Source organism: Muscardinus avellanarius (assembly GCF_963383645.1).
Source record: "Muscardinus avellanarius genome assembly, chromosome: 9".
In the NCBI taxonomy this organism is placed as follows: domain Eukaryota; kingdom Metazoa; phylum Chordata; class Mammalia; order Rodentia; family Gliridae; genus Muscardinus; species Muscardinus avellanarius.
Window position 1 is genome coordinate 114,137,694 of NC_137795.1, and position 18,837 is coordinate 114,156,530.

General features: G+C 52.1%; 1 protein-coding gene across 1 annotated transcript in view; it reads right to left on the reverse strand.

Moving 5' to 3' along the window:
- PTPRN2 (protein tyrosine phosphatase receptor type N2) overlaps positions 1-18,837 on the reverse strand; it is a gene marked incomplete at both ends in the record, with an annotated part of 666,019 nt that overhangs the window by 234,081 nt on the left and 413,101 nt on the right. Inside the window, one exon of the mRNA XM_080701298.1 lies at positions 2,748-2,812. Within this exon, the coding sequence (XP_080557424.1) occupies positions 2,748-2,812 (65 nt within the window). The remainder of the gene's footprint in view (positions 1-2,747; positions 2,813-18,837) is intronic.

The window sequence follows — 18,837 nt, forward strand, 5'->3', positions numbered from 1 at the left end:
TCATGGAGGGGAAACCTCGGTGGAGCCAGGGAGCGGGCTGGGGACGAGGAGGGGGAGAGTGAGGATCAGTGAAGGAATTCCTACCATCAGCTTTGTGTACAAATGCAAGAACACCAATGTCAATCTTGGGGGGAAAATGGGGAGATGGGGGAGTAACCAGTACTGTGTACATGTATGTTACTGTCAACGTGATTTACATTATGGTGTGAGACTATAATGAGCCAATAAAAGAAAGTTTTATATAAAAATGTGGTGCCTTGAGGTAGCTCTGAGGAAGCAGGACCTGGGGTTTGGGACTTGGGGTTCTGACATTCACATGTGGGTGGCACATGTGTTCTTGGCATTGGTGGAGTTGGGAAAGCTGGAACTGAGACCCTCTGTTAAGCTTAGTGCCTTGGGGACTAGAGTCTCCATTTATTGGCAGACAGAGAGGAGGCTGAAACCCAGACCCTTGTCACACGGCCGGTGGCAGAAAGTGAGCATAAAAGTAGAGCCACTGAGACGCTGAAGGTAACTGCAAACTCCTTGTACCGACTGTCATATAAAAATCTATACTGCCTTGCTGAAGATAAGGCCACAGGTTAAGAAAATACAGAGCCTCCTAAACCATAGAAAAGAACAACCCTCCATGAGGGAGAACATGCAGGTACTGAAAGCAAGAGTTGTGAAACATAAGACTGAAAAACAGTGAAAAAACACAAATGTACTACTTATAAAATAAGTAAGATTAAAATGATGAAAAGATAAAAAGAAGGCGTCAAACATGTAATGAAAGCAGAAGCCAGTAGGGAACAAGAACAGGTAGATTTGTAAAAAGCACTAAACAGGTAGATTTATATTTTTTAAAGTGAAAAATACAGTAACCAAAAGAAAAGTCCAACTTTTGAGTTTTATAGCAGATTAGATACAAGAAAGATCGGATCTGAAAGATAATGGAGAAAATAATCCATAATATATGTCTGGGAAATGAAGAGAAACAGATAAGAAAATGTTCAAGTTTATAGAGACGGGACGGAGGAAGAAGGTCTAGCAGCCTCTGTCTAATAAGGACACCATAAAAGCATAAGAATAGCAGCAATCCCGAGAGGACATCGAGCGCTTGTATCTGTGATCTCAGTGCACCTCCTCAACACCCTCTGAGGCCGACACCGTGAGCACCTGGCTTGAGCACATCAGTCAAAAAGCTGGGCCGGTGCCATGGCTGCGTCTCCTTCCCAGAACAACAGGAAGCCAGTTCCTATCACCAAGGGTGTCTGAGCGCACTGACCACTTGCTTCCTACCAAGCCGGGTCTCAACACTCGCCCACTCTGTCTGCCTGTCCAGCCTTTCTCTGGTGGAGCCTGCTTCACTCCGACAGAGCACACTTCCCCAACACGAGCCACTTCCCGTGTGGCCGGATGCCCCCACTGCAGGGGAGAACCCACAGCTTCCAGCCCTCTGGCTGGGTCACGAGTGGCTTTGGCCTGAAGTGGCCTCGGGTCCTCCCAAACACCAGCCACTGCTGTTTTCCCAGGAGTGGTGATTCGAACCCCAAACAGCACCCACCAAGTGGGCCTGAGCAGGTACCCACGTCCCGCCGCTGGCCGCCCTCCAAGCCACCCCCAGCCCTCGCTGTCATCTCCCTCCTGTGGGAGCCCCAATCTTGCTGTGTCTCTCATCCTTCACTGGCTGCTAAAGACACAGCAAGCTTCCCGGGGAGAAGACCAGGATGTCACTGGCTGTCAAATGCTCCATTAATCCAGCCTGAGGCGGCCCAGCACCGAGAGCAACAGAAGCGGGTGCCTGCCAGGCCTTCAAGCCTTCTCTGAAAGTCCCTACCGCTGGCGGGGGCCTCCCTGTCCTGCACGCTGCCCCGCCACCCCGCCTGGCTCTCTGGCCACCACGGCACATCACTTGGTGAGCACGGGCCTTGGTTTGAGGAGACCCCCAATTAGGCAGCTTCTCATTTCAAGAGCCTGTGGCCAGGACTGGTGAACAGCAGCTGTCCCCAAGAAGCTCTGAGTAGCTCCACAGGACACCTCTGCCACGAGGCAGGAGCACTCCCGAGTAAGGGCTCCCTCGTAGCTAATTATCTCTAGTGGCGAGCACTGTGAAGTCTGGGCTCTCAAACGCTAGAGCACAGATTGGTTTCGGTCCACGTTGACTGACAAGTGGCCGTGCCACTCCCGAGAGGAACCCTGTCCTCCTTCTGTGTACATTCATTAAGTCGCTGGCGGCTGGGAGAGTGGTCGCCAGCCGGTAAGCGGGGAGCTGGGAGCACTGCGGTGGCGAGCTGGGTCAAGTACCAGCACAGCTGTGCTTGCACCGCAGGCCCGCGGCTGCAGGGGACGTCCTGAGAAGCCTCTCTGTCTGTCTTTCCCCACATAGATGTCTGTCAGTAATGAGAACGAAAGCGTGCCCCACGGAGTCCGGGGAGGAGCCATCTCCCCTGATGTGCTCATCTCTACTGCTTTATCAACTGCAAGCCATCGGAGGAGGAAGGACCTGTCTCCTGAAGCCCTCCCTGTTTTGTTCCCAGGCAACAGATTTTCTTGGGGATACATCAAATCACAACTTCAAGGCAACCCAAATAACATCAACACCATCAGCAGCAGCTACAACCAAAGGGAAGACGGCCCTCCATGATTGTCCCTCCTGAACATCGGCATGGCATTAGTGGAATTACCCCGACACCATCCAGACACGAGACCAGCACTGGACCACGGACCGACGCTGGCCGCCACAGACGCGAGCGCACTGCACTCACCGGCCCAGTTCCGCTGTGAAGGATGGTCAGCCCAGATGTCTTCTCCAGCTCGTTCCTGTTGTCAACTGTTAGAATAATTGAGAAGGAGAGCCGTCAGCATGGCGAGGGAAGGGACCGCTAGGCACACCCGAGCGTTCTCCACTGAGACCCCCACTGAGCTGCTGCTGCTGGATGGCCTGGGTTAGCAGAGGGGCTGCGTGAATGAGCATGGGTTGGAGGCTGGGCAGGCCTGCCCGAGCAGCAGCCTGCCTTGGCAGGCAGCACCCAACTCTCTAACGTCCACTATGAAGGTTACTTAGGAACTCAGGGGTGGCCGCAGAGACAGGAGCGTTGATGTTCTCGTGCTTTGCAAAATGATATAATATTATTCATTTCATAATCACTGGGAAATAACATTTCATAAACCCACACTATGCATCCGTAGATAAAAGGCTGACGACCAGGCAGAGTTGAACGTGCTCCTGTCCTTAGTGTCTGAGAGAAGCTGCTCCTGCTTGTGCGGCCCCTGCAAGAAACCTGCTCTAAACACTCAGCTCCAGTGACCTGGAGCGAGGAAGACTTGGTGGTCCTAGTACCGAGGCCACAAACCCACCTGACACACCGCGCCTCATGTCAGAAGGCCAAGGCAACGCCAGGCGTGGTGGCGCATGCTTGTAATCCCCGTGCTTGGGAGGCGGAGACAGGAGGAACGCGCTGGTTCGGAGCCAGCCTCGCTGGCTTAAGAGACCCTGTTTCCACATAAAAAAGTTAAAAAATAAGTCTGGGAGTGTAGCCCATGGGAGTGTATCCCGGAGGTAGAAAGGGCTTCCAGGAACCCCAATACCACCAAAAAAAGAAAAAAAGAAAAAAAAAAAAAAAGGCCAAGGCAGGCAACCTGCCTTCTGATCCTGTAGAAGCAGTCTTTGGATAAAGCCCAGTCACGATGGAAATGAGAGCCAAATGAGTGGACTCTACTGCAACCTGCTGGGAGAAGACGCATGGCCGCCATGACCCGCACGGGACGCGGTAGCGGGAGGCAGCCAGCACCTCCCGTTCTGTGGGCTCCCGCGTCAGACCTGGGCAGTGGGGGAGCCGCCACTTGCCCTCTGCGCCTCCAGGCCCTTCAGGGTCTTGTGGGAAGTCTTTCCTGTTGGACAAGTGGACTTTATTGCATGCCGGCAGAGAAAGGCAACCTGGGTCAGAGCGGAGGTGCTGGGGCAGGCAGTGGGGAGCGGTGGGGGAGGCGCTTTGGGTGGGAGAGGGGAGTTTATAGGGACTGGGGCAGCGAGCACCAGTCAGTCGCAGGGTCTCCTGCCTTGGAGGATAATATGGGCAGGATATTCTGGGGCGGCTAATAATGAACTCTTTTAAATAGGCAAGAAAGGGAAAGTGCATAAAAATGGAGTTGAAGCCTCCCGTGATCACGGCGCAGGAGTAATGGATTTCAGAGTCAGGAGAGGGAAGGGCAGCCTCAGCGAGGACACTGCAGAATGGTCCAGCAGGGCCGCGAGCGCTCCCTGAGGGGCTCGGCAGGTGTTTCAGGAACCCTTGCATCCCCCACCCAGTGCAGGAGCAATGGAGAGGACGAAGGCCCTGGTGTACAGCAGCGATGGGCCGCCAATGAGAACTAGAAGACACTGCCCAGAGCTTCGGAGGGCACCGTGGAGGGCGTCGCAGGCAGGTCTCCCCTCGCTGCGCTGCCCTCCTCTGCGTGGGTCGCACAGGGTGTGGCAGGGCAGAGGGAAGGACGGAAGCTGCGGGGCGCGTGCCGTCTCCTGCGCCCAGGGCCTCCTGGGAGAGGGTTCCACACCATCCTGGTGTGGCCTGGCCAGCAGGGGATGGAAGGATGGCCGCTGCTTAGGACTAGGGTCATGTTGACGGCAACAGCCATCTGAGGACGCACTACCGGCCTGCGGGTGTGCTGAGTCCACCTGCGTGGCGCCCTGTGTGCATGCCTCGGGAGCGGCCAGATGTCCTGGTGGGTCCCCGCAAGTCCTGGCCCTGGCGAGTCGCCGAGGCGCTCGCAGAGGAAGCCCCATGTGGCCTGCATTTCAGGGCCTGCTGGCTGAGGTGGAAACTTATCCCGGCGGCGCTGGGTACCAACGCCCGTGTCTCGGGTTATGTCACGACGCATCCTGTCCTCTGGGCAGCCCAGCGGGCCCTGGAGAGGACAGCATGGATTCCTGCTCCTCATCAGAGCTGGAGCACCAGCCTAGGCGTGGCCTCGGTGTGGTGTCCGGGCCGCCTGTGGGCAGGTCTCTCTCCATCCCTGCAGCACAGAGCTGGACAAGCTCACACTTCCATTCCCCTGGATGACTCGCCCAGCACAGCCATGCTGTAGGCCTCCGCCGTGGCAGTTTTGAGGGGGAGGAAAAGAAAAAGCCGTGTGCAGCCAGATAGTCAAATTTCATTCTGAGCTATTTCTTCAGCCACGTTCTGGGCGTTGAGCTGGCCCACAGACCAGGATGGGGGCGGTGGGGAAAATGCTTCTTCGAAGGCAGAGAGAGAGCCACGCAGAGAGCACTCTTATCTTCCTGCGAGACAAAAAGGTTTCCAAACACAAAGAGAGAAGTCTTTTAAAATTAAATTCGCTAGATGAAGGATATGCAAATTACCTGAAGAAGCAGAACCCTGTAATGTTCTCGAAATTCTGCAATAGCCTATTTAATTAGTATTTTAATTTATCAGAATAATTCTTCGCACTTGACAATTTATGCAGCATTCCATATAATTAAGCACGTAGCTACAGCGGAATAATTTTGCCTCCTCTCTTTATCCCCGTTATTTTAACCTGAAAGAATGTGCAGACTCTCTTCTGTGATCTAAATCACAATGGGACAACTGAAGGCTCTGCTCCGTTAGCAAGCCCAGAGGCCACGGCCCGGGGCGGGCCATCACCTGGTCAGTGCCTCTGGACCGCATCTCCGTGAGCTTGCCTTTGCGAAGGCCGTGTCCCCGGTGGGCAGGGTGGCAGTGGGCACAGGCCCATACGTCCACAGCAAGTCCTGCTCCCCTGCCTCGCATCCACACTGGAGCCGACTCGAGAGACCAGCTCCTTTGCTACACGAGGACTCAGTACCAGCGAGAGGAGGGCCCCGATGAGAGCCCACGCCGGGGAATGGAGGAGGAGGCAGGCAGAGTCCAGCCCCGGGCCCAGCACAGGGCAGGCAGGGCTCCTGTGGAGGACGCCATCGCACCAGGGAAGCCCACACAGGAGTCTTCTAGGAAAAGGCCCACCCCAGCACCGAGCAGCAGCCCCTCTGGCCTGGCCAGGCGGCCAGCTGTATTCCCTGAGATCTGCCTTGATCGCTCACCCAGACCGCTGGACTTACACCTAACGCCCACCTCAAGACAGGTGTGGGGACATCAGAGCAGGCTCACAGTGCCAGGCGAGGGCTGCGCCTGGGCTTGGAGGGAGAGACCCAGCCCTTCCTTGCCACTCAGTGGCTGCTGAGCAGACTCCTTCCTGTGATAGAGCTGGGCGTCCTCATCAGGAAACGCGCCACCGAGTTAGCTGTCCAGCCTGCGCAAAGCACCTGAGGAAGTGGTCTTGGAGAAGCAAAGGCTGATCCTGGCTCATGGTGTCAGAGGGGTCAGTCCGGGGTCCTCCGGGCCTGTGGCAGGTGGAGCACCGTGGCAGGAGCGCAGAGCCCTGGGCTCATGGTGGCTGGGAGGAGAGGGAGAGAGCACGCTGTGTGCCTGGGACGGGGCTGGGCCCAGTGACCTCCTCTCCCAAGTCCTTCCCTAGTTTTCCATCCCGGCCACCAGAGCCCTCGGCTGGGTCCCGAGCCTTCACGCCAGGGCAGCCCTACGAGCGGCCATGAGCTGGAGGTGGCCGCTCTCAGCGCCCCTCCTCCAAGCCCCTGGAGCACTCAGCGGTCAGTGCCCCAAGGTCAGCGCCCAGGCCTCTTCCCGGAGCACCCGAACTGGGTTTCTGGTCTCTCCGGGTCAGTCTGTTCTTTCAGCTGCCTCTTGTGGGCACAGGCGCAGGTCCAGGCCTCCACCTCCCCTTCCGCCTGCTCCCACTGTCAGTGCTTTACAGAACCTCTTGTACAGGGCACTGTTTTCTGTCCACGGATCCGCTGTCCCCACACGTCTTCCTGCCATCCCCTTGGGGTGTCCTGGGCGTCTCAAGCCAGAGTCTCGACCTCACCCTCTTCCCTAAACCTGGTCCTGCCCAGAGTCCCGGCCACCAGTGGCTCAGACCCCAGTCCTCGGGGCCACCGTAATCCACCTCCTGGACATCCTGTTCACCTCCCGTGTACCCTGGGATCTGGCTTCTGGTGCCTTCCTTCCTCCAGACCGCCATGTTCTCTGTACTGGATCTTGCTGTAGCCCGAGGGAGGTGCCTGGCCTTCTTATCCACAGGCCTGTGTGAGGAGCCGGTCCTCCCACACTGGGAGGCATCTGAACAGGGGCAGCAGGGGAGACCCATCAGTGTCCATCCTGCCCCTCAGAGAGGAAAGTGAAGGCTTTTGCAGAGAGCATCATGTCCACGCAGTGCCAGCCCGCTGTTGCGTTTCTTTGACTGATCCATGGTTCTGATGCAGGCACAGAGATCGCACAGGGCAGTGAGGTGCTTTGCAATGGTTTCTGCTGTCCACAGAGGATGCACTCCAGCGTTCTCAGAGCTGCTTGAGGCTGCAGGTTTGGCCAGCACTGTATGCATGCTGGGTTTTCTCCTATGCACATATGCCCATGATGGTTTAAGTTCTAAATCAGGCATAGTAAGAGGTGAACAGTAAGAAAGATGAGATAGAATAATTGTAACAATATACTATTATAAGTTGCATGGAAGTGGTCTCTATCTTCAGCATCTTGTTGTACTGAAGATCTTAGCAATCTCAGCATACAAGTTTTCCTTCTCAGGTGGAGAGATTTTGCCTGCAAAGGAAACACTTAGGTGTGACGGGCCCCGCCCATCAGCCAGTAAGTCCGAGAGCTAAGATGGCGCTGAGCGGAAATCTTCCCCAGAGCACTTAGGTGGTAAACAGCTTTCAGGAAGTGACGACAAGAGCATGAGATACACGGGAACACCGCATGCCATAGGGCAACAGCCAATGGACTGGCTGTTGCCATGAGTTGTGCACGTGAACAGTCTGCTGATTGGCTGTTGGGCTCTATATAAGGGGAAGATCTCTGGGGGGAAAGAAGAGAGAAGAGAAGATTTACGGGAAGAAGATTTGCGGGAACTGTACAAGAACCTGGGGTAATAAAACTGCTTGAGGAAGATCGTGTAAGAGTCGTCACTGCGCGCGACAAGTGGTTGGCCCGTACGGGGACCTTCGCTTTGATCAGAACCTCGGCAGTCCAGGGCAGCCGGCTGGTAAGTACTCCTTGACTCCGGAAAGGGAGGAGGAGGCTCCGTTTACGGAGGGTTATTTTCCCCGATCAAAGGGGGCTCCATTAAGGAGGATATTTAGTAAATAAGGCTCGCGGATAAGCGAGGCTCGCGGAAAAGCGAGGGACAGCGCTGTATTTTCCCCGATCAAAGGGGGCTCCATTAAGGAGGTAAATAAGGCTCACGGATAAGCGAGGCTCGCGGAAAAGCGAGGGACAGCGCTGTATTTTCCCCGATCAAAGGGGGCTCCATTAAGGAGGATATTTTTTAGTGTAAGCAAGTTAGAGAATCGGGCTGGTCCTGATTCGACAAGATGGGAAATAGTCCATCTCACCCATTGCATAAAGCATTGAAAGCTTTGTTGAAAAGTAGAGGCCTAAAGCTTAGGGACAAGACAATACAAGATTTTCTCGAACAAATAGATAGGGTAGCGCCATGGTTTACAGTATCAGGGAATCTTTCTTTAGCAAGCTGGGATAAATTGGGAAGAGACGTAGAACGCGCCGAAGAACAAGGTATTGTCACAGGAGGGACTCGGCCGCTTTGTCGGCTGATTCGTGCCTGTTTGGAAGAAAGGCGCTTTAGAAAATTTGTGCAGGAGGGCCAGGCAGCTTTAGACGGTGTAAAAGAGGAACGTTCAACTTCCTCTAAAGTGGCCAGTGAGGAGGATTCAGAGTCAGAGGGGGAGGATGAATCTGAGGAGGAATTAGAGGCCATTTGTAAACAAGTGAAAGCTTTTGAACTGATTAAAGAGGAAATTTCGCCTCCTCCGTATAACCCTTCTGCGCCCAGAGCAGGAGAAGGTGTCTCTTTTAGTAGTCAGATGTGGAGAGATGCGGGAATTTTTTTAGCAAATCAAGCTTTCCCAGTTTTCCAGCTGCAGGAGGGGGGAAATCGTTATCATGAGCCTTTGGACTTTAAAACAGTTAAGCATCTCGCAGAGTCAGTTTGCACATATGGGTCGTCAGCTGCTTTCAATATAGCAATAATAGAGAGTTTACATCGCTATGCCATGACCCCAGGAGACTGGCAAAATTTGGTTAGGGCCACCTTAAATCCTGGCCAATATTTGGATTGGAAAGCTTATTATATAGAATATGCCACTGAACAAGCTGCACGTAATCGAGCAGCAGGAAATTCAGCCTGGGATATAGACATGCTGATGGGCCAAGGACGATTTGCTAATCAACAGCTTGGGTATCCACAACAGGTGTATGAACAAATCAACAGACTCGCTACCCAGGCCTGGAAGGCCCTCCCTAACAAAGGAGAGGTATCTGGTAACCTTACAAAGATTACTCAAGGATTGACTGAACCCTTTTCAGACTTCGTTGCCCGTCTAGTAGAGGCTGCGGGAAGAATTTTTGGGGATTCTGACGCGGCCATGCCGCTCATTAAACAATTGGTCTATGAGCAATGCACTAAAGAATGCAGACAGGCCATCACTCCTTACAAACATAAAGGCCTAGAGGTGTGGATGAAGGTGTGCAGGGAACTCGGAGGACCCTTAACCAATTCAGGACTTGCTGCAGCCATTATACAGGCCTCCGGACAACAAAGTAAGAATAGTACCAAAAATGGCAATTGTTTTTCCTGTGGAGCGACAGGACACTTAAAACGAGATTGTCCTAAGTGTAGGGCGTCCCAATCTTATCCTTCTCCTCCTGAGTATTGTCGTCGATGTAGAAAAGGAAGGCATCCTACTTTTGAGTGCCGTTCGGTTAAAGATATCGATGGCAACCCCTTGCCCTATACTGGAAAGCAATCATCAAATACTCAGACAAAAAACGGGAGGGCGGGCCCTCGTTCCCAGGGCCCACAAAAATATGGGAACCCTCAGGTGTATGGGGTCATGGAGACACAGCCACCTCAGTGGCCCAATTTACAGCCTCCGGAACAGTCCGGCGAGCCACTCCAGGTTCGGCAGGATTGGACCTCTGTGCCACCTCCAGGCTGGTATTAACGCCACAAATGGGGGTTCAAATTATTGAAACAGATTTTCAAGGTCCTCTGCCACCTAATTCTGTTGGCTTACTTTTTGGAAGGTCTTCCTCTACCATGAAAGGACTTGTAGTCCATCCGGGGGTTATAGATGAGGATTATACCGGTATCATCAAAGTGATGGTTTCAGCGCCCCGGGGTATCGTTGCCATTTCCCCTGGGGATAGAGTGGCACAGTTACTTTTGCTTCCCAGTCTACATGGTATGTTTCCTTCAGCAGAGGGACGACGCGGTATTGGTGGGTTCGGTTCTTCAGGAAATGAGTTAATATCTCTTGCCTTTGATATGGGAACTCGTCCCTTGATAACCTTGGACGTGGAAGGCAAGCAAATCCTAGGACTTTTAGATACTGGGGCAGATAAAAGTGTCATCGCCTGTAAAGATTGGTCATCTTCATGGCCCACTCAAAAGGCTACCGGAGAACTTAGAGGTTTGGGTTATGCTAAAACCCCTGACCTCAGTGCTAGGGCTTTACATTGGAAAGATCAGGAGGGACATAAGGGGCAGTTTGAACCCTATGTGCTGGAGCTGCCAGTTTCCCTCTGGGGAAGAGATTTATTAGTGGACATGGGATATTCCTTACAAAATACATCTTATTTCCCCCAAGCCCATAATATTCTCCTTCGCCAGGGCTACCACCCTTCCTACGGGCTGGGAAAACACCTCCAGGGACGTAAAAGCCCAATTCCTACTAAAGAAAAGAGTGGTCGCGAGGAACTGGGTTTTGTGCAGTAGCCACTGAGGAGGCAATTCCCATTACCTGGAAGACGGGAGATCCAGTATGGGTTCCTCAGTGGCCTCTCTCCCGTGAAAAGCTTGAAGTAACAAGGAAATTAGTACAAGAGCAATTACAGTTAGGCCATATCCGGCCATCCACCTCTCCTTGGAATACCCCGATTTTTGTGATAAAGAAAAAATCTGGAAAATGGAGGTTATTACACGACCTCCGAGCCATAAATAGCCAAATGCAGATTATGGGGCCAGTCCAACGAGGGCTTCCACTCCTCTCTGCTATTCCGAAGGAGTGGCCACTTATCAGCATAGATATAAAAGATTGTTTTTTCTCCATCCCTTTAAATCCTGCGGATACTCCTCGTTTTGCTTTTACTGTTCCCTCTATTAATCAAGAGGAAATTGACAGTAGATATGAATGGGTGGTCCTCCCACAAGGAATGGCCAATAGCCCTACCCTCTGTCAATTATATGTAAATAGTGCTCTTGAGCCCGTAAAAACCAAATTTCCAGAAATTCGGTGTATTCATTACATGGATGACATTTTGTTAACCACAAAAAATCCCTCCATACTTGAGGAGGCTTATTGTCACCTTGTAAAGATTTTGGAAACTCATCAATTATTCATCGCCTCAGAAAAGGTACAAAGAGGAGAAAATATACACTTTCTTGGCAACATTGTTCTCCCCCATGCAGTCCTGCCTCAAAAATTAATCATCCGCACTGATCAATTAAAAACCCTCAATGATTTCCAAAAACTGTTGGGAGACATTAATTGGGTTCGACCCTTTTTACAAATTCCTAACCATGCCTTGAAACCTTTATATAATCTGCTCGTAGGCAATCCTCAATTAGATTCTCCTCGCGTCCTTACCGATGAGGCCCGCCATGCGTTACAATTAGTAGAACAAGCACTTACGAAAGCGTCTCTCCGTCGAGTGACCCCTGGACAGCCATTATGGGCTTGTATCCTGGCCACTGAAAAACAGCCTACTAGTGTTCTTTGGCAACAAGGACCCCTTCTTTGGATTCACCCCAAAGTCTCCCCTCAAAAGGTAGTTGAATATTATCCCACCAGTGTAGCAAGCCTTGCCCTTAAAGCCATTCAGCAGTGCATCCAACATTTTGGCAGAACGCCCGATAAGTTGGTGGTACCGTACACTGCTCTGCAAGTACAAACGCTGGTAGCCACTATTGATGATTGGGCTATACTTATGTGCTCTTTCAGTGGTGAAATAGACAATCATCTTCCCAAAGATCCATTGTTACATTTTGTTCTGGAACATCCTCTCATTTTCCCATTGGTCACTAAAAACAAACCTGTAGCTAATGCAATTAACATTTTTACTGATGGATCCAAAACTGGTGTGGGGGCCTACCTAATAGAGGGAAGCGATCCTGTTATCATCCAATATTCACATACCTCTCCACAACTGGTTGAATTAAATATTGTTTTAGAAATTTTTAAGAGAGTTTCTTCTCCTTTCAATTTATTATCAGATTCACAATATGTGGTTAATCTGGTTAGATCGCTTGAATGCGCGGGTCAACTCTCTTTACATACTCCTATTCATTCTATGGCTAGCCAAATCCAGATTTATATACATTTAAGAAAGACACCATTCTTTATCCAGCACGTTAGGGCACATACTGGATTACCTGGCCCTATTACATATGGAAATGATCTAGTAGATAAACTCACCAAGATACATATGATTTTTTCTCTTACTCAAATGCAACAGGCACAGGCATTTCACCGTCAATATCATGTAAATTCTAAAACATTACAACAGCGATTTAAAATCCCTCGACATCAGGCTCGGGAAATTGTAAAAACCTGTAATGCCTGTGCCCCTTTTTTACACCCCCCACATGTGGGCATTTGCCCACGAGGCTTGCTCCCTCTACATCTCTGGCAAATGGATGTAACTCACATATCTGAATTTGGAAAATTGAAATATATCCATGTTTCCATAGATACTGTCTCTGGAATTATTCATGCATCTGCTCATGCCGGGGAAAAGGCACATGACGTCGTCAATCATTGCCTTGAGGCCTGGGCAGCATGGAATATGCCTAAAGAAATAAAAACTGATAATGGCCCGGCTTATACTTCCCAAAAATTCACATCCTTTTGTTCACAGATGGGAATAACTCTAAAGCATGGCCTTCCGTACAACCCTCAGGGACAGGGTATTGTGGAACGCGCCCATCGTACTCTTAAAGAATGCTTGATAAAACAAAAAGAGGGAATTGGAACCAATATGAAACCGAAGCAGCGCCTATCCTTAGCCCTTTTTACTTTGAATTTTTTGCAATTAGATGTCAATGGCAAGACTGCTGCCGATCGTCATTTTGCCCCCTCGGGTACGAGCCAGGGTTTCGTGCGTTGGAAGGATGCCCTCACAGGGCAATGGAGGGGACCTGACCCAGTGCTCACATGGGCCAGAGGCTCTGTTTGTGTGTTTCCACAGAACGGCGCCGATCCTGTCTGGGTTCCAGAGCGGCTGACTCGTCTGGTGAAACAAAAGGATGATGAGCCATCGACTGATTCTTTTGGGGACCATGATACTGTGGAATTCCAAGGATAGGAAGTGATCCACAATGGGGGCTTTTGACTGCTTTTTCTTTTCTATTGCCTTTGAGTCATTCTGCTCAAGTTCTTCCCCGCTTAATCCTTTTACCTTTTCCCCTTAAAATTGGCACAGGAGCAAATTCTACTTTTGCAGGTTATAATTTTACTTATTAGAGCCTGACCATGGCCTTTCATTCTAACCTATTTGATCTGTGGCTTCTTTGTGGGATAAATGGCAGTTGCACGGATTTAGCTCCCCTTGTCATGATTAATGATAATGCGTTTATTGCCGCTAATCTTTCTTGCGAGCTTTCTGCATATCCTACAGATAACCGGTCATCGAAATTTGACAATTTGACAAGACGGTTGCGGTTGGAGATCATCAAAACCAATACTACTCAAGTTGACCCGGTGATGGCCCGCACCTTGATGTCCTGGATCCAACAAGCAGCTCGTCATTTAAAAGAGTGGGCTGGACTGGGTGCTCTTGGTCTTTGTCTGGTCTTACTGTGTATCTTATGTCTCTACTGTCTTAGAAAACTAATCCGTCAGCGCGCTACAGATCAAGTGCTCATAGCTCAGGCATTTGCAGCCATGGAGTTGGGACAATCCCCTCAAATATGGCTTGCGGCGATGGGAAAGTCTTAATGACAGGATGCCAGCTAGGACTGCACTCGGGACCCCGGGAGGGTGCATCCCGAGGAGGGCATGCTCAACTGCATACGGGTTGCCACTGATTCTTGTCCCGTCCCTGGCAAAAGGTGGTGGGCCTAGAAGCCCCTTCCAAACATACAGGGGTTGAGTCCTCTGTCCTCTCCTGTCTGAAAAAACAAAAAAGGGGGAACTGTGACGGGCCCCGCCCATCAGCCAGTAAGTCCGAGAGCTAAGATGGCGCTGAGCGGAAATCTTCCCCAGAGCACTTAGGTGGTAAACAGCTTTCAGGAAGTGACGACAAGAGCATGAGATACACGGGAACACCGCATGCCATAGGGCAACAGCCAATGGACTGGCTGTTGCCATGAGTTGTGCACGTGAACAGTCTGCTGATTGGCTGTTGGGCTCTATATAAGGGGAAGATCTCTGGGGGGAAAGAAGAGAGAAGAGAAGATTTACGGGAAGAAGATTTGCGGGAACTGTACAAGAACCTGGGGTAATAAAACTGCTTGAGGAAGATCGTGTAAGAGTCGTCACTGCGCGCGACACTTAGGGCTCTTTGGTGTATCTGAACTGCCAGTACCATGGCTCTAGGGATTGCGGGCCATTATTCCCACAAGCATGTGATACTGATACCTGAGATGGCTCCTGGGTAACCACAAGGAGGACACTGAGCACTGTGGATCCCAGGCATGGCCGCGTCAGTCCTGGCTCTCAGCATCTGGCCCTCACTGCCCCTGACGTCCCTCCTCCCCAGCCTGCAGCCCCTCCTTGGGAATACATGGCGTGCTCCCCCCAGAGCCCAGAAGCACGTCCCCGACGTCCGCGTAACCCTCACCTCCCACTCATAGGTTTCTGCTGTCCACAGAGGATGCACAGGGCCTGGCCCCTCACCCCTGCCTACCCTATCCTGCATCACAATGCCTGAAAACACTAGTCCCATCTGCTAGGACACACGCTTGCTTGTTTCTGTTTCCTTCCCCAGCAAGCGGGTTTGGCAAATGCAGGTATTTGCCCGCAGGCCTAGAACCAAGTCAGGCCCCGGGATGCTCTGGACTGTTGAGCGTCACTGAGGGAAGGACGAGTGGCAACCAGGACCAGCGGACAAGCCCCTCCCCATGGGCACTCGCCCACCGCCTCTGCTACCAACACCAGGCGGCGCCGTGGGCCAGGTCCCTCTGCAAAGGCTCACATTCCTCTGGCTCTGGCTCCCGCTGCCCACACGGCACCCACACCAAGGCCCTCGTGATGCCACAGCGCGAGCAGCGGCCTGTGGAGGCGCCCGGCAGCCGGCATGTCTCCAAAACATGCCGTGACCCTGGGTGCTGTAGCAACACAAAACAAGAGAAATGTTTTGATGTTAGCCGTTTTACGTCAAGTGGTCTGAAAGTAGCACGTTGCCACAATGTTTGGATATTTAATTTTGCTGGCTGTCAGAAGGAATTAAAATAATCCTGGAACACCACCGCTTTGCTGACAATTATTTACTAAAACCAGAGATACCCTTTAAAGCTTAGTTCTGAGACAGGAAGAGTTGGGGTGCCCTGGGACCTTTGCTGATGATGGGTTGTTTATCCATGGTCTTCTGTCCTTAGTGTACTTTTATTTATTTTCTTTTCCAGTACTGGGGATGGAACCCAGGGGCTTCTACCTCCAAGCTACACCCCCAGCCTGATTTTTTTTTTATTCTTTATTTTGAAACAAGGTCTTACTGAGTTGCTCATGATTTCACTAAGTAGCTGAGGCTATCCATGAACTGCAATCCTCCTGTCTGTGCCTCCCAAATGCTGGGATTGCAAGTGTGCACCACCATGGCTGGCAGGACAGAGGAACCAGAAAGAGACCACTGGGAGGTGGCCGTCTCCGGGGAGCTGCGGGGCAGCCCCCAGCTGCCAGCTGCCTGGCTCTCCGCTGATGTCCAGTGCAGGAAGCCCCTACAGGGACAATCATCCCTTCCTAATTGGATGCCCAATTCCAAGCACAGCCGACCCAGACAGCCTCCTCCCCACAGACGCCGGGTGGCTTCTCATCCATCCACTCCAGGGGCCCGCTCCTGCTCCCCTGCCCCTGCGCACGGGCCTACGCGGTCTGCCGCTGCACACGCTGGTGGCTGCCTGACCCGCTGCCCATCAGGGCCACCCTGGCTGTCTCTCTGGAGTTGTGACTCGCCATTCCAATGTCATGGGCCCCAAGGCCCTCGCCAGAGCTGGTGCCAGGCTCTTTGGACTTTGAGTCTCTAAAAACGATGGGCCAAATAAACCTCTTTCTCTGTAGATGACCCAGCTTTGGGCAGTTTAACAGAGCAATGGGAAAGGACCCCACAATTTATCTGGATTGACTCTGTATGAGTAAATAATGGATTCCCTGTCAACGGTGACAGGCTTATGGAAGTTGTCAAGATGGACTCGCTCACGGAAAACCACCACCAACGAAACAGCAAGTGAGGCTAGAGGCGGCAGGGTGGGTCCCGTTACACATGCTGACAGGAGCTGCCAGACACAGGCCTCCACGCGTGAACGCGCACTTCAGGCAGACGCTGCCTGTCCAGCCTTGGGCAGCACCACCTCCTTACTGAGCCCTGGAGCCCAGGATAAACTATTTTGAAACAACTCACATGATCGCGTCTACATGAGCATCACTGCACGAGCCCCTCAGTGGCACTCCGCTGCCCTCAAGCCTGTTGGTCTGCTTAAGTGGATGGCATATGTATACACACGCATCTACACATGTGGACACACATGGACACATGCAGGCAGGTGTTCACCAATGGGCTTTATTCTCAGAAGTGTGTCATGAGCAGTTTCACACTTGCGGGAGCGTGGTAAAACACAACTGTGCAAACCTTAGTGGTGTAGATGGCTTGCACGAATGGCCTCGACGCAGTGACAGGAACAGGTGAAGCTGCACTTGTGCAGTGCGCTGCTGCCTTGATGGGCTTCCTTCTGCAGAGCAGGAGTGCACATAGACGCACAGGAAGCGTGTGGCGGGTGGCGCAGCACCGGGGCGGTGCTCGGTGCTGAGAACCATGCCCCATCGGTCACTGCTGGTGTGTCCTGCGGCCGCCAGGCAGCACATCTGTTCAAAGTATCACCACCAGCGAGGCCGTGCCGTGTGCCATGGCGATGGCCGTGGCCCCGCTAGGTGATGGGAGTTTTCCAGCCTTGCTGTGGTCTCATGGGACCATGCTCTGTGAGGTCTTGGCCTCCAAGATGTGGTCACATGATGCAGAACTCTCCATTCCATCTGTGAGCCTGATGTGTCTTTCCTTCATCAACATGCGCCGTATCACTGGTATATTTGACTTTATTTCCATGCTCTGTAATGTCTATGTGTGCTAGGAGCACTCTATTTCTGAGCTTTAGTTGTGGCTCCAGAGACGATGACGGTGATGATGATGACGATTCTTAATTATTTTGGTACTGTGGCTCGAGCCCAGGGTGTTCTACCTCTGAGTTTCGCCTCCAGCTTTTTCTACTTAATTTTTTTCCCTCACTAAGTAGCTGAGGCTGGCTGCGAACCTGTGATCCTCTTGTCTCAGCCTCCCAAGTAATAGGGTCCCAAGTGCGTGGCACTGTGCCCAGCAAGTGGTGGCTCTAGAGGCTTTGGTGGTCCCGCAGCACGAGCCCTCTCTGTTCTCTGTCACGCTGTGGGCACCAGGGTCGGGAGCCCGGTTACGCCGGCCCTCCTGGCCTTCCCTTCACCTCCTAGCCCTCGGCTTTCCCTTGCTCTCAGCTCACAAGCCTGTGCTTTCTACAGCCCTCTTCCTTGAGATGCTTTGCGTGTTAGAAACGCCGCACCCCTGCTCGCCCCGGTGGGAGCATTCTCCGTGCCTGTGATGAGTCCTCTAGTGATGACCTGACGACCGCTGTGACAAGCTCGTTTTTCAGAAATATCTATATGTAAACCTGGCTCTTTTAAATTGCTTGTTCTTACAGGATTTTGCGTTTGGTGTCCGCCATGGTGTGGTCATGGCTTGCGCCTGTTTCTGCTGCTCCCATGCTGGAGGCTTGGGCTTCTGGGTGGAGGTGTTGAGAGGGCGCAACCTCCAGCGGGGGCCCAGGGGTCATCTCCCTTTGGCCTCAGGGCGCCAACTCGGCTTTTGCAGGACCCTAGGTAGTTCCCACAATGGTGAGTGGTTATTAAACTACCAAGCCTGGCCCGGAGCCCCGCTGCCTCCTGCCTCCACAGGTGCCCAGTGTGATGACATCCACCCAGGGCCGTGCCCAGGCCCGAGGGCTGGGGCTATCCCGCTGCCAGGTCCAAACTCTGTTCCTCCAAACTACCCAGCAACAGCACACAGACCGATGCCGCATCTGACTCTAGGCTGCTGACTGTGTCCCCTCAGCAGCACAGACATGTCATTCTGCCTGCTGGGTCCATTTTGGCCATGGAGTAGCGTGTGTGTGTGTGTGTGTGTGTGTGTGTGTGTGTGTGTGTGTGTGTTTTACTGGGGATGGAACCCAGGGACTTTCTACCTCCAGGCTATATTCCCAGACCTATTTTATATTCTATTTGGAAGCAGGTCTCACTAAGTTGCTGAGAGCCTCACTCAGTAACTGAACCTAGCTTCGAACCTGCGCGATCTTCCTGTCTCAGCCTCCCAAGTGCTGGGATTACAAGCATGCACCACCATGCCTGGCCTAGAATTCTGTTTTTGATTAATTTTTTTTTGTACTGGGGAGTGAACCCAGAAGCATTCTACCTCAAAGCTATAAATTCAGCCCTGTTTTATTATTTATTTATTATTTATTTATTTATTGCAGTACTGGGGATGAAACCCAGGGGCAACTGAACTCCAAGCTATACCC